The 16,083-nt window shown below is 61.6% G+C and overlaps 1 protein-coding gene; it reads left to right on the top strand.

Annotated features, from left to right (window-relative positions):
- The first annotated feature begins 1,599 nt into the window (after window positions 1-1,599).
- Window positions 1,600-3,142, top strand: CHC_T00007053001 (hypothetical protein). XM_005710919.1 is given in 2 exon segments: window positions 1,600-3,096; window positions 3,097-3,142. The coding sequence occupies 1 exon segment, from the start codon at window positions 1,600-1,602 to the stop codon at window positions 3,094-3,096; it is 1,497 nt and encodes a 498-aa protein (XP_005710976.1). The 3' UTR covers window positions 3,097-3,142.
- Window positions 3,143-16,083: the final 12,941 nt, after the last annotated feature.

Genomic DNA, 16,083 nt, shown 5'->3' with positions numbered 1-16,083 from the left:
AGGGTGCGGGTTTGGATGGGGCAGAGGCGGGAGGAGAGGAGCCAGCGTTGGTGGATGAGAACGGCGGTGCAGAGGAGTTCGCCGGACGGCGCGGTGAGGTTGACCAGGGGAAGGGCGGGGAAGGACAGGCCGGTGGGGCAAGAGAGCGAGAGGGCGCGGCGGGGGAAGAGGAGGGGGAGTAAAAGGAGGAGTGCGAAGGGGAGGGGGTGCATGGTGCCGTGGCACCGGCGACACGAAACGGTATCGGCCGGGCGCCGATGCTACGGCATCGCCCTTGTAGAGAGGAGAGGACGAGGAGAGAGAGGAAGTGGCGAAGCGCAAATGGCGGGGGCGGGTGGGTCGCACCAACTGTGTAAGGCGCGAGACTTACGCCACGGGGACATGTGGACGCGTGGACGCGTGGATGCGTGGACGCGTGGACGCGTGGACGCGTGGACGCATAAAGCGGAAACTGCGGTTTTTGTACTGTAGCTTGCTGGTGCCAGCACTGCGCCTGCCACCAGGACCACCACCTCCCCACGGCACCCGTTGCGCGTTCAAATTCTTCTCGCCGCCCGTCAACCGGCCACGCGACCTCACGCCCTTCCCCTTCCCCAACCGTAACCTCCCTCTCTTGCACCCCCGCCCGGCCCCTCCGCCATGTCCGACCCCTCCGCCATGTCCAACCCCGCCTCCCTCATCGCCACCCTTTCCTCGTCCTCCCCGGCCCGGGACCACGCCGCCCGCGCCATAAAGAACCTTCTCATCGGTAACCCCACGAACAAGCTCCTCTTCCTCTCCCACTCCCTACTTACCCCCTTGCTCGCCCTCCTCCCCTCCTCCCCCCCTTCCTTGCTCGCTCACCTTCTCCCCGCTCTCGGCTCCCTCTCCCCGCACCTCCCGCCGTCCTCGCTTCCGGCCGTGCTTGAGGCCCTTCTTCCCCCCCTCTTCCGCCCGCCTTCTTCTCTCCCTGCCCTCCGCGCTCTCGGGCTCCTTGCCCTTTCTCATTCCGCGGCCCTCTCCCCACACGTCCCTCTCCCCACCTTCCCCGCCCGTCTCGTATTCCTTTTACGGGGCCCGCACCTCGCTCTTGCTGAGCCGGCCGCTGTCATCGTAGCCCGTCTTTCCCCCCACGTTCCTGTCGCTCAAGCCTTTGTCGCTGCTGGCGCTGTTCCGGCCCTGGTTTCTTTGCTTTCCGCCGCCCCGCATCCTAACGCGCTTCAGGCCGCCCTCGACGCCCTCACCGCCCTGGCGAAAGCCGACCCTTCAGTGGTCCATACCCTCACCAAGAGGCAAGATACAACAGCGCTTATTGCACCCGTCGCCCACGCTTCAATTGCTCCCCTGAGGCTTGCTGCAGCCAGACTACTCACCATCTTTCACACCAAGGGGCGTCTGTTGCCGGACCTTGACCTTGTCGTTGCGAACGCCTTAGTCGATCTTGTCGATGTCGACACCCCACACCTGCGCATCCATGCATTGTACACCCTAGCGGAGCTGCTCCACCGCTCCGAGCCACTGCAGCGCTCTGCGGCAGACCGCGCACTTTTAGACAAGCTTGCCATCATTATTAACGACGCTCCAGATGCAGAGAAGAGGCTCAACGAAGAATATCTTGCCATGCTGGATGGTCAGCCCAACGATACCGACCCGACCGCTCCGTCCGAGGCGGAGGAAGCCGCACTGTGTGCTGCTGCAACAACCGCGCTGGCGGCTGTGACGGGCGATTATGATCCGGCGAGGGACGCCGCAATTAGCCTCGAGTTGCTGCCGAAGGTGGTTGAAGGGTTGGAGAGCAAATTTCCGGAGCTCGCGCTTGGCTGTTTGAAATGCTTGAGAAGCTTGAGTAAAAGCGTCAAAGTTGTGCGGAGGGATATGTCTAATGAGAGGGTGGCAGGAGTTCTGTTGCGGTTGATGCAAAATGACGAACGGGAGGTGTCAAAAATTGCGAGCGCCACGCTTTGCAATTTGGTGCTCGAGTTTTCACCAATTCGCGTTGCGATTCTAGAGCGGGGGGCGACGAAGATGCTCGTGGACTTGATACGATCGGAGGATGAAGAGCTAAGGGATAATGCCTTGTGGGCGCTGAAGAATTTGTTTTTCAAAGCAGATGCCGAGACGAAAAATGTAGTCATGGCCGCGCTGGGTTACGATAGCTTGCAGACGCTGTGTGCGGACAAGAACCCGCGCGTACGTGAGCTCGCGATGGCCGTGATTCGCAACTTGGCGTGCTCTGGGTCGGCCGAGCAGCAGTCCAAGCAACTGGATGCGTTGTTTGCGAATACTGGGGATCGTCTTATCAAGCTGCTTTCCGACGCGCTTCGTGCAGATATCGACAACCTGCAAGTCGCTGTGCAGGCCATGTATGTTGTGTGTAATATCGCATCTGGGACAGAAGAGCACAAGGCATCGCTAATCAACTCGGACATTCCGCAGCTCCTTCTGTGGTGGTCATCGCATGCAGACGAGAAAGCACGTATCGCAGCCGTATGGTGCACGACCAATTTGTCCGGGAAAAGCAGGTCGATCAAGTCGCGGCGGCCTTCATGGCTGATGAGGAGCCCTCCCATCTCGGGTCGAAACCAGCGGGGCATGCTGGGCATGCTCAGGAGACAGCACTTACCGCTTCCCACGTCACCAGCCGCGCGAAGGCATCTGGAAACTTTGGACGCTTCGGACATTCCAGGCCGCCGTTCTACCTCCAACGCGCAGGCGACCAGGGCGTCCCGCGAGAACCGGTCAAGGGGGAATGCAGACATGGACACTTCAGGATCCGGTGTGGGACCGAATGAGGGCGAGGAGGACGCAGTGATGTCGTGCGCACCGGACGAGACGACAGCTAGCGACTCCGGATATGCGTGGCGAATCGGGCGGTTACGGGAGCTGGGCTTTGAGTGTCGGCTACGGACTCTTCTCAATGATCCGCATATCGAAGTGCAGGGCAGGGCAAGAGCTGCGCTTGAATTGTTTGATGATAGCGACGGGCAGCAACTCGACTATGATCCAACAGCGTTACAGGACTACAATACGACAGTTGGGACTCAAGCGCCGCGATCGCCACCTGTTTTGTCGGGGGTTGTGGAGAGCGATAGCTCATCGCCAACGTCATCGAGGTAATTGGATGCTGGGGAACTACGTAAAAATGACTAATTTAAGAGATGATGTCAACTGTCAACAGTTAGCTTCTCAGTGCATGAGCTTGTCTACTGACTTAACGTGTGGGCCATCATACGTTACAGCAAATAGATATTCGCGGTATGTGTGCGGAAAGATGCCAAGACCAACATTGACCTTTGAAGCGTTAAAGGGTGTGTTATTCTCCCGACTAAGATTGTTGTATTGCAGAAAACTGGTATGCGAATTGGTAACCTGAAGCAAAAAAACAATCCTACCACGACCGAGCCCAAACTGCACGCACAGCATCTGTTTCGGGCTCAACTCGCAGGGTATGGCTGTCGGTCTACAGTACTAGGCCTTGAACCTTCGTGTCCTTTACAAAACAAGTCCCGTGCCATACGATTTCACCGGTACCGGACCTACGACGAAGCTAATCTGCTCCTCCTGCGAGCGCCGCTTTTTGGAGGAAAAAGTGCACTTTAGCACATTGCGGCTCCTATACTGTTAAACAGCGACAAGAAGGAGAATTAGAGATAAAGAGATAAGCCTCCTCCAACGATTTTGTCAAACGAGGAAGTGGATGGGGGTCTCTTCCAATGCTGTCCCTCCCCTCCCTCAAGGCTCTTATACTGTACCACAGTGGAAGGCGCAGATACGTGCAGCGCACATGGCCCTTGGGTACAATACCCATGGCATGGTAGTACAAGGATATCAGCTCCCCCTCTATTTCTAACCAAAATCTACATTTAAATGAGAGAAGTACTTGCAGAGCTCCAAATAAGATCAAACTTTGGCAGAGGGTTGAACACTGCTGGAGAAGACACATGCCTAAGATTCGGATACAGTACTAGATACTGTAGTTCATCGTAAACGCGTAGCAAGATGGGCTCTCCGTTTTGCATATTGTGGTGGAAAAAATTATAAAGCACCCCCCAAAAACGGGCATTGCTGGACAGAGAAAAGCGCGTTTTTAAAAAAGAGCTTTGCAGCCCCTCAGAAATGGACCGGGAAAAACGAATCTGTAAACGGTTTTATACAGTACGGCCAATATTTTGCATTACAGTCCAAAATCAAATTGAGAAGTGGTAATATATATAAAGCACCACACCCCAACAACACCACACGGACAAGTTGTTCAGTGTTTAGCGGGAGAAAGGCAACACCAGCTCCTCAAATAGTACCACGAACACCCCAGGTCCTTTTTCCATCCCCCTTACTGCTCGAAGACATTCCTCGCAGTCGGTCACTCAGCGCTGAAGAGCGAGGAAAAATTTTGGCGTTCCACCAAGCTAAATGGTCCCAATCTCGCATCGCGAAGGAGATAAAGCGAAGTCGGGCGACCGTGCAAAACTTCCTCCGCAACCCAGAAACCTATGGGTCAAAAAACGAGCTGGCAGACCAAGAAAGCTCCCAGTCGCAGGTGGACGCATGCTCCTTCGCAAAGCATCCAAGGGTATTTTAGGGTATAGAGAGCTTTCTCACGCTCTACAACTGCCTGTGCAAGCAAGACGCGTGCGGCAGATACTGAACCAACACTCAATGTTGACGTATAAAAAGATTAAGAGAGTTCCGCAAATGCTTATTCATCACAGGACTGCGCGCGTCGCCTGCGCGACTGAAAAAGTTACCTGGACCATTCCCGACTGGAACAACGTCGTCTGGAGTGACATAAAGAAGTTCAATTTGGACGGCCCGGACGGGTTTGCCCGTTTTTGCCATGATCTAAGACGTGAATATCTAATTTTTCGAAGCGCCAGCGAGGGGGCGGCTCATTGATGGTTTCGGGAGCCTTCGCAGGGGGAAAAAGTGTGAACTGGCGATTTTGGAAGGCAAAAAACAGCAGTTAAGTACATTGGGACGCTCGAGAGCTTCCTGTTGCCGTTTGCGGACCAAAAACTGGGACTGAGCTGAGTCTTTCAGCAAGATAGGGCATCGATACACCGCGCTCATATCGTGAGTGAATGGTTTAATGAGGAGGATATGATGGTTCTGAACTGGCTAGCTAAGTCTCCTGACTTAAACCCCATCGAAAACCTCTGGGTAATTCTGGCTCGGAAGATTTACGAGCATCGACGTCAGTTTTGAGGGGTCCAAGAGCTCAAAGAGTGCATCTTGGCTTCTTGGGATGCCATACCAGCTCAAACGCTCCACAACTTAGTGGGTTCAATGCAGAAGCGCTGTTTTGACGTTGTTGAAAGCAACGGACGGGCAACGAAGTATTACAGACCCCATGCAGAGCACAATAAGACACGCTGCTTTGTAAAAATTTCCACTTGTCAAATGACTATTGAACTGTAATGAAAAATATAGTGCCGACTCTATAAAACTGGTTACAGATTCGTCTATCACGGTCTTTTTCTGAGGGGCTTCAAATCTTTTTTTCAAACACGCGCTTTTCTCTGTACAGCAATGCCCGTTTTTGGGGGTGCTTTATAATTTTTTGCACCACTGTAGCAAGCAAGTACTGCTTCCTGAGGTCTGTTTGGGCGGTATCAAGCCAGAATCGGCTTATTGTATGGTGCAATATGTTTATTGTACGGTACGGTAATTCCATATTCTATCTGTATGGTATTGTTGTGAAGGATCTCTGGAGATAGCTCGGCATGCCCCTCATTAGCTTTCTCATTGCATGCATATTGTGGTATAACTACCTTCGTCCGGACCACTCGGAAACGAGCGGGGTTAGAGGTAAGGGAGCGGGCGCCGCTAGGTAACCCACGCGCGAACGCAAACCGTACGGAAGGACTCGAAAAGAGGGAAGGCTCACGTGGCCGGTGACGCGCAGCCGGTCGGTAATGTAAGATCCGGACGGCCGGTCACGGGTTAGAAGCCTGAGACTAACAGGGAAACCGGAACGGGATAGCAATTAGCCGTAAAGGGAAGGGAGGCGAGTCTGCCCCCGTTTACTGGAACGGGGCAGGTGCCCCCGGTCTCAACCCCTAAGTGGGACGCCAGGACACCTGTCCCGCTACAGTAGCTGTTACGTACTGTATACCAGCTACTGTGCTAAATTGGCTAATTTGTGCCATTAACTACTAATTGCTAATTACTTACCGGACGGGTCGCACACGTGTGCCCGTGGCCACGACCGACGTCGACGGTTATGCCACATGTACGCCGTGGAGGTACTACTGTGCTTTCCGAGGGCGCGTGCCCGATTGCTACAGTAGTAACCGCCCGTCCAGGCGGTGCTCATCTCCCATCGGGGGTCGTGGTGTGGAATTGTACCACAGACCCCCTTCCTTACTTCGCGACACGTCCCCGTCGCGGCTGGGGGTTGACATGACTGGCCTGCGGCGTGTCCCATCCGTACGGAGAAGCTCGCGCCGACCACCGGGGCGCCGGCGAACTACGACCAACTCCATAGGGGAGCCTATGGAGTTTTTGGTATTTGACCGCGTCGGATTCCCTGGCGCTGCACTGGGCCCCCTCACGCTCTCCTTCTCTCCCACATCACCCGACGCCACATACCCCATTACCTCCACTTCCAAATCTCGCCCCTTCCTGCCGTCCTCCCCTCGCATGGATGACCGATCATCCGAGCGGGGTCGCCCCCCTCGGGCTCAGCCCCCTGCGGCGCCAGCCGCGCCGGTACCGACCTTTCACGCGGCGCTGGCGGCGGGTCCCGTGGGTCGACCCGCGACGAGAATCGCAGCTCCGCCGGTGCGGGCTTCGGGCGCGGGGGTCCTTCCCTCGCGCGGCCCTACCGCCGACCAAGGTCCCCTGCCGCGCCCTCTGCGCTCCGCCCCGGCTCCCCACGTCGGCGAGACGACCGTACTGAGACGGTCCCCTGACTGGGTTGTAGCCGCGGGGCAGGCGGCGGCCGGAGCGGATAACCATCCGACGCCGCCGGATCCGTACGCGGCCACGCCCCCGGCGACCGAGGCTCCGCCGTCCAGCTGGCTCCGGACGGGTGTTCGTGCCGTTCGGGGTTTGCTACCCGGGGCCGAGTTAGACCACCAGCTTCCCCGGGGTGGTCGCAACCCCTCACAGGCGCAGCCGCCGATGTCCGTCGAGGCGTACATCGCGACGGCCTTCCCCGATGCCGCTCGGTTTGGGGCTATCCCCAGGCGGCGGGGTATCCGCACGCCCTCCCCTCGCGGTCGAATCCGCCAAGACAGCCGCCCGGCCGCTTGGAGGACCCGCTGGGTCCACGTGCCCCACCGCGTGATGGCGGACTCCCGCTCGGATCTCCTGTACATCCGCTGTGCGGGGGAGGACCGGTACCATTCGCGGTTGTTCGACCTCTTCGAGAGGTTCGGCGGGGATGTGGATCCTAAGCCCCACGTGCAGTTGGTGGCATTCTCCCGCCCGTTCGACCGGTGGTACAGCGTGGCCAACCGTGTGCGGTGGGGCGAGAATTCTGCCAAGGAGAGCCGGCTGCGGTGCCGCCGCGCCGATGCCTACTTCCACATGTGACACACGACGGAATTCTTCGCCATGCCCACGGGGGCCAGGGGGCAGCTATAGTCAGCCTTACCGAACGGTTGGAGCAATCTGGAAGCTCCACAGTACCTCTGCGTACCCACGTCCAGCGTGCTGGCGTATGCCGCAGCGCGGTGGATGCCGGACGGTTCCTTCGGGCGAGAGGCGACGCCCGGGATGCGTCGGCTGATCGACGCCATCCTGCTCTCGGAGTGGGCCGTCCTGGCGTTGCTGTGTTTCTTACACGCCGCACGGGACGGCCTCCCGTTCTTCACCAAGTGTCCGGACCCTCGCCTAGCGAGCCGGACCGGGAATGAACCCGGCGAGCGAGGCTCTCTCTTCCGTTTGTCGGCGGGGCTTCTGCAGCTCATCTGATCGGTCGGGGTGGCCGCCATCCTCGAGGGGACGTCGTTCGACCCGGTTGACGCGGAGGCCATCCTCGATTTTTCCGAACGGTTGGACTGGTCCCTCCCGGAGCGCGGCGACTTCGTGTGGTACAGTTGGGCCCGCGGCTGCTCCCTGCGGATGCCGCATTGGGATGGCACGTCGGTGGAGGCCGATGGCTGGTACGACCCCCTGCCCGACCACGGGTCGCCGTCGTACGGGGCGGTCATCGCCTCCGGTGACGGATGGGGCGCCGCGGTTGCTTCCGCCGGCACCCCCGCCGGACCGTCCGTCGGGTCTCCGCCCGCGTCAACCGAGTCGGTCGTACTGGTGCCGGGGGACCCCGCCCTCGAAGAGGGCCTTCCAGTCGGTCCCTCGACGCCTCCCACGATGGGAGACGCGATCACTACGGATTCTCCGCCTGTGATCGCGACAGCGCCGGCCACGGAAACGCCGGTCATGGAAGTACCGGTAACGGACCCCGCCCCGGTGGGGGCCCCTCGCGAGGCTCCTACTGTCGAGCCTGCGGGGGATAACCTCCCTGCGGTGGTTACCGGATCGGTGCCGGGCTCTGCCGTCTTCCCCGTCAGCGAGATGACCGCGACGGGGACACAGACCCCCTCGATGGCGGCCGGTGGGGCCCCGAGTGAGGCGCCAGCGGGCGAAGCCCCCGTCTTGGTTCCGGACGCGCAGGCCGCCCTGCGCGCTCTGCAGACGGAGTGCGGCTACGCGGGGGTCCCTGCACCGACCACCCTTGCGGCGGCTTTGGAGTCCGCGCGCACCTGGCTGGTCGAGTCGACCCAGCTCAGGGCGCGGGTGGCCGGCCTGCAGTTCGCCATCCGCCAGCGCGACACTGGCGAGGATCTCCTGCGCAGTGAGACGATGGCGCGGATCCGTTCGGCACAGGACCACCTCGCCGTCTTGAGCGAGCAGGTGTCCGCGAAGAAACCGTACGGTACTGTAGCATAAACACCCCCAACGGAGAGGGATGTATGCACAGCTCGACGTAGACCCCGTCCGAACGGGAGGACGGGGGTGAAGCGGGACACCAGCTAACGGCACCGGGCAGCGGGCCCGGGTAGCGTGGTAGAGCGGGAACGGGGAGGACGCCGGTACGCGCGAGCGGTTCGACGCCTCGACGCCCCGGCGCGGTACTGGGTAACGATCCAGTACCGACGGGTGGAGGCGGAGCCGACTCGTGGGCGTACCGCGCGCGTCCTCAACCCGCGCTCGGTGCCGCTCTAAGGTAGTTAGCGAACGCTACCTTAGAATAGGCGGGAAGTCGGACCTTGACGGTCGGTGGGTGACAAGTCCGTGCTTGTTCTCCTCCACCGCCGCCGGTCCGCTCCATATTTAATGTACATAATAACCTATCATAATAGTACAGTACCGATGTACTGTAGCGACGTACTGTAGCTGTCGGTCGACACTGTAATACTGTCAGCCATCGGGGCTGACAGTACACGTGTGTGCGCGTTCTGCGGTCCCGCGCGTACACGTGTACACGTGCGCCCCCTGTACTCGGGGGTACACGTGGTGGTACTGTAGAGCATCGAGCTCTACAGTAACCGATCCGATTCTGAGTTGATCTAATCTAAGATAAAGCCCCAGGGGGGGGTTATACCACACGGCCCCCCCCTTAAGCGGGGACGTCCGCGTCCACGGGTGCTTGTAGTGCGTGAGCCATGTCTAACCGCGTACTCGATACGGCCCCTTTCGCTCCTTCTCACGGCTCCGCTCTCTGGTTGGTATCCCCGGGGTCCTGTCTCGTGCTCCTCTGCGCGCGTGCTGACCTCTCGACCCCCTTCCTGTCAACCGGGGACCTCGTCTCCCCCTCTTCGGCATCGGCTCCTTGCCGCCGTGCGGTTGTGCGCTTGCCTTTGGGGCTCGCTGTCGGCATTACCCCGCTACTCCCTCCGGGGGAGTCCGCTCTTCTCCCTCCTACCCGGCAAGCGGCGTTCTTTCTCCTTCTCCACGAGCCCCCCTACTCTCTCGTCGGCCTAATCGGCTCGCGCCCTTTCGTCCTCACTATGTCGCCCCGGGCTACCCCTCGGGACAGCCCGTCGCTTCCGCGGTCGTTGTCTGGCAGTGGATCGGACGCACCGGTCGTCTGCGCCCCGACCCTTCATGACCCCGCCTCCGTCGAGGCGGCGGGGGCATCACGACTCTCTCCTACCGTCGTCAACGGTGCCGCTCCGACGCCGTGGTGGCCTTCCCGTCCGTTCCGGAAGGCCCCAGGGCCCCGGGTCCCTACAGTGCGCGAAGAGCCAAGTCTTCCGTCGCTCGCCGCCTTGCCGCCCACCGCGCCATCGTCCTTGGTGGCAGAGGGTCCGATGCCCTCTCGGGCTGCGCGTGTCGGTGTCGGCGGTGGTTCCCCCGGCGGGGAGCTCGTGGCATGGTCGTGCGAGGGCACGTATCAGCCCGCAGAGGGCTCATATGGAGCTTCCGGTAGTTGCCGGCGCCCTGGTGCTCCGACGACAGCGTCCCGGCTTGGCAGGGCCACGGAGGAAGAGGTGGCCGACACCTCTACACAGTGGCTGTGGGTGCCCCTGGAGCGGTCGGTTCCGTTACCGCTCAGCCGCCTAAACTACGCGTGGCGCCGTCACGCTCGGTCGGGCGTGACCGTCGGCGAACTTCTGGCGAGGGCTTACCTGCGCCCCGACCTGCTCCGGATCCGCACCATTTACGAAGGTGGCCTGGCAGCGGAGGCGTCCCTTGCCTTGGGTCGTCTGTTGTCCGAGGGGGACGGTGCTCCCTACCAAATTCCGGACGAGATACCCAGTGATAGGACGTTTGCCTATAGTGTGGAAGAGGTCGAATACGTCGATCGAATGTCGACGTACCTCTTCCACCGGGACCCCCAAGCTCCCCGTCGTTTTATCCTTTCAGAGGTAGCGGGGCTGTACGTCAGCCCCCGTCCTCGTGCCTACTCAAGGGTTCGTGCGGCTCTGCAGAAGTCCGCTTGCGCTCTGACGCGCATCCACCATATCGCCCTGGCTCCTAATGATTGGTCAGCGTACCGCCACGCCGATGAGGACGACGGTCGTGTCTTCCCATCCGCTGCCTTCTCTCCGGGCCTATCGCGAAGCGATTTTCTGGAGCTCCCGCCGGGCGTAGGGGAGGCACTCCCTTCGTTGGGAGTGCATCCGTTACTCCCCCACGCATTGAAGCATTTCGGCTTCGCGTGTGCTGACTCGAGGCACCCGGCGTATGAGGAACTTGTCTACAATTACGAGTGCGAATGGGCGTGGTCCACCTGTAACGCTTTCATGAGCGAGGTCTGGGTACATGGACGCGCCTTCGTACAGCCCGTCGGTGTGCTGTCCTTCCAGGGTCGGGTCGCGCCGCCTCTGCCCGACGTGACCCTGCACCCCTTGGAGCGCGGTTCTCCGAATGTCCCATGGTCCTACACCTCGGTCCTCGACTTGATGCACCGCGCCGTCGCGGTGCCCGAACGTAACAGGCGACCGTGGACCGACTACATGACAGGGACCCGGAGTTCCTTCCTGGCTTATGATTGTCAAGGAGATGCCTTCGTGGCACGTCCGAATCCCCTCCTGGCGGTCCCCTCTCGGGGCAAAGGGGGTGTCGGTTCTACTGCGCAAGAGGCACGACGGAAGAGGTATCGCGACCTCGACGGGGAGTCCCCAGCCGTCGCGTCGGCCGGGACAAACGTGGTACAGGGCCTTCCCGATATCGGTCCCCGCACAGTGGCGGAGTCTACGTTACCTCCGCTCCCCTCCCTTGGTTCCGTTGGGTACCCTGGTGCCCCGCCGGTCCAAGCGCTCCGTCTCGATTTAACTCGCCGAGAAATCACCGCAATCCTCCGGTTGTCCCGCGCCCTGGGGAACCTAATTGATCGGACGTGGAGCATAGAGGGCCTACTACGGACCCTGACGAACTGGTATCTTGAACGTAGCAGCGAGGCGCGTCGCCTCGGGGCGGAGCGCCAATCCTTCGCTGCGGAGCGCAACTCCCTCGCGGCCCAGCTCCGCGGCGCTCAGGGCGAACTTGAGGCCTTACGTAGGGCCTCCTCTCGTCGCGCGAGCGATCTCCAGCGCGCCGTTTCCGACCGCGATCGATATCGCGGGAAGCGTGACGCTCTCAGAGCCGCTCGTGTCGGGCCCCTGGGGCGCGCTACGTCCGCACCGCAGCAGGGTCCCCGAGGTCCTTATGAAGATCGCGGGTACGGCCTCTCGACGACCGACGGACCCGCGATCTCTGCTGATCCGCCCCGGGGTTGGGATCCCGTCGGGGAGGCCACGCTTCCTCCGCTTCATGAAACGGAGGCCGAATTGCAGTGTCATCCAAGCTATTGCCCTCCGAGGGCGCGTGCTACAGGGTCGTCGGAACCTTCCAACGATCCGAATCGTTGAGCTCTCGGGTACACCAACGATCCCTCGGTACGCCTCCGTTAATCCGCCTCTCGTTAGTCCCCTAAGCGTCCGTTTGCTTCCTCCCCGCGAGTCGCTAGCGATTGCGACAGTAGTCACGACCCCCGTAAATATATCCGAGTCTTCCCTTAACGTTTCGAAGTCTTCTCGTGATAACCCTCAAACACGTCGGTAGTCTCACTTCCCGCTCACAGACAGGCTCTCGTCGAGTTGGGACTTATCCCCGTCCTGTCCTTGTCCGTCAATGTGCGGTTTGTATTGCCCTTCAGCCTCCGGCGACACGGTTCGTGCGCCCCCATCAATCCTCTGCTTCTTCTATAGCTCTGCCCTCGCCCCAGTGATATGCGCAAGCTCTCTGTACGTCGCACCTTCTTCATGTAACGTCCCTCCGACAGACGTACCAAAAGAGACTGCGTCGGAACCACACACCGAAGTGTACAACAAAAGTCCTCGAAATGTCTTTCCGCTGAAGCGCCGTGACATTGCTCTCCATCTTCAGGTCACGGCCGTGACGTCCCCTCTGGAGTGGATGCAGCGTCCGATGCTGTAAGGGCTTCACAACTCGCAATTACCTTCACGAGCAAGCTCGTCCATATCTCTCTGGAACAGCTCCGTCGTCCGAGCTCATGGTACCCGCGATCTCCGCACACTTTTGCGATCCGTTCCTTGTCAATCTCTCCCCTTGAGCCCCATTCGAGCCGCGTTCTTGACGACAAGATTCTTGGGGGAGTATGGAGGGCGACCTCCCCATCACATGCCCTTGTTCCACGCGGTTTCTTATGTTGACGTCAGGCCTCCTCTTCCCTCGCGTCCTTCTCAAAACGCGTATTCGCCCGAGCATTCTTCCTCACGACCACGTACCCTCAGAGGGTGTATGGTGCAAAGTCACCGTAGCTGGCGAACTCGGCGAACCCTTCATAGACCATCCCATCTGGTCGAAACATGGGCACATACTTTTCGAACAACGGTTGTTCCTCTGTTGTCCCGAATTTCGGTCCTTCCTCGAGGTCGGCTCTCATCGTGTCCCCCTCAGGGAGGTCGTTCGTCGGTTTCTAGCCCTGAACTGTCGCTTGCGTTAACGTGTACGGACCCGGGGGGTCCTTGAGAGTAGGCGGTCGGTGGTCATTTCGTTCTGCAAAGGTCAAAACTTTCGCGGAGGAGGTTGCGGCTGGACCTACGGAGGTCCGTCTCTCTCTCGGTACACTATCTCGGGGAGGCCTTATCCAACCCCCTTATTTTGACAGTCACTCACTCCAGTGCGGGGTACGCCCTCGCGACGGTTGGGGAATTTTCGCAAAAGGCGCAGGTGACGAGATCCTCTTGCCAGTCGAGCCGCGAGGGGACGTCGTGTGCCCTTTCAGCAAGGCCCCCGTCGGGGCCCCTTGTAGTGATGCCACGTCCGTTCAGTACGTGATCTCCGCGGTCTTCGAGGTGCAGACAGCCCCTTGACACGGGTACTGTGCTCGACGTGGTCGACCACGGAGGCGGACCTATCCGTTGTCGCACCGCTGCGCCGCGAGTACGACGCAAACCCCGCGCCGGAAGATCCGGCGCAGGAGGGGGCAAGGTCGCCAAAGACGCACGCAGAACCCCGCCTGCGTCACCGTCCACCCCGCGCCGTAAGACCCGGCGCAGGAGGGGGCAAGGTCGCCCAAGACGCACGCCGAACCCCGCCTGCGTCACCGCCCACCCTGCGCCGAAAGACCCGGCGCAGGAGGGGGCAAGGTCGCCAAAGACGCACGCCGAACCCCGCCTGCGTCACCGCCCACCCCGCGCCGGAAGACCCGGCGCAGGAGGGGGCAAGGTCGCCAAAGACGCACGCCGAACCCCGCCTGCGTCACCGCCCACCCCACGCCGGAAGACCCGGCGCAGGAGGGGGCGACGTCGCCACAGACGCACGCGGAACCCCGCGCGCGTCACCGCAAGCCCCGCACCGGAAGACCCGGCGCAGGAGGAGGCTGACCCGCCGAAAGGACTACCCCACGCGGCGGTGGCCAAACGGCTTGGCACCCCAGTGCCTACCCGCTGGCGAGGGACGGAACCCAGCGCGTAAATGCCGTTTGGGGACGACCTCACCGGGGCTCCAGGGCACTGTAGGCCACGTGTTGCGCGAGCGGCATACACCGCCCGGCACGTGTGGCCGCTGGCCCATGGAGGCGGTTCAAGACGCCTCCGACCCCGGGGGGTGCCCAATCGGAGCTCGTCAACGCCCTGAAAAGGCCACCCGCCGCGGGGCGGTAAAATCCGGTCAAATTGCCCACCGGATGGGGGTCCTCCACTGTCGCGGGGGTAACTGGAGGAACCACCCTGCGACCACTTCGGGCACCCACCGCGCGGAGTCTCACCGGCATGAGCCAGAGGGTAACCCGGCCGCCACGAGGACAACCGGCGAACAGGTGTGGGGAAGTGGCGCTGTAGTGGCGTCTGAGCCCTCGCCTACCGAGACGGCGGAGCCACGGCTGCGGGTGCCACGGGCCAGGAGGCGCCGGAGCCCCCGCCGAGCGGCAAGCCCCCGCCGCGGATGGGCGAGTGGTGCTTCACACGACCACGGCCCCGCGCCGGACCCGACCGGCGCGGAAGGGCTACAGTACCGAACGGGAAGGGCAGTGAAGAAGAGAAAGAAGAAGGACAGGAGGCGCGCAATTTACTGGAACGGACGGGACCTGGTCCCCAGAGGCGGTTCGCTACTCTCACCACCTCCCCCCCTGGCATCACTCGCGGCGTTGGCGTTTGGCAGAGGGCTCCGCCCCGCGCGCCGCCGCGCTGGCGGGATCAGTGTCGACGGTACCGTACGGTCTCTTCGCGGACACCTGCTCGCTCAAGACGGCGAGGTGGTCCTGTGCCGAACGGATCCGCGCCATCGTCTCACTGCGCAGGAGATCCTCGCCAGTGTCGCGCTGGCGGATGGCGAACTGCAAGCCGGCCACCCGCGCCCTGAGCTGGGTCGCCTCGACCGGCCAGGTGCGCGCGGACTCCAAAGCCTCCGCAACGGTGGTCGGTGCAGGGACCCCCGCGTAGCCACACTCCGTCTGCAGAGTGCGCAGGGCGGCCTGCGCGTCCGGAACTAAGACGGGGGCTTCGTCTGCTGGCGCCTCACTCGGAGCCCCACCGGCCGCGATCGAGGGGGTCTGTGTCCCCGTCGCGGTCATTTCGCTGACGGGGAAACCGGCAGGGCCCGGCACCGATCCGGTAGCCACCGCAGGGAGGTTGCCCCCCGCAGGCTCGACAGAAGGAGCCTTGCGAGCGGCCCCCACCGGGGCGGGGTCCGTTACCGGCACTTCCGTTACCGGCACTTCCATGACCGGTGTTTCCGTGGCCGGCGCTGCCGCGATCACAGGCGGAGAACCCGCAGTGATCGCGTCTCCCATCGCAGGAGGCGTCGAGGGACCGACTGGAAGGCCCTCTCCAAGGGCAGGGTCCCCCGGCATCAGTAGGACCGACTCGGTTGAGGCGGGCAGAGACCCGACGGACGGTCCGGCGGGGGTCCCGGCGGAAGCAACCGCGGCGCCCCACCCGTCACCGGAGGCGATGACCGCCCCGTACGACGGCGACCCGTGGTCGGGCAGGGGGTCGTACCAGTGGTCGGCCTCCGCCGACGTGCCATCCCAATGCGGCATCCGCAGGGAACAGCCGCGGGCCCAACTGTACCACACAAAGTCGCGGCGCTCCGGGAGGGACCAGTCCAACCGTTCGGAAAAATCGAGGATGGCCTCCGCGCCAACCGGGTCGAACGACGTCCCCTCGAGGATGGCGGCCACCCCGACCGATCGGATGAGCTGCAGAA

This window comes from Chondrus crispus, genomic scaffold (genome assembly GCF_000350225.1).
Source record: "Chondrus crispus Stackhouse genomic scaffold, scaffold_6, whole genome shotgun sequence".
NCBI classification, from domain to species: Eukaryota; Rhodophyta; class Florideophyceae; order Gigartinales; family Gigartinaceae; genus Chondrus; species Chondrus crispus.
The sequence above is the reverse complement of the archived record's forward strand: the minus strand, read 5'-3'. Positions and strand labels throughout refer to the sequence as shown.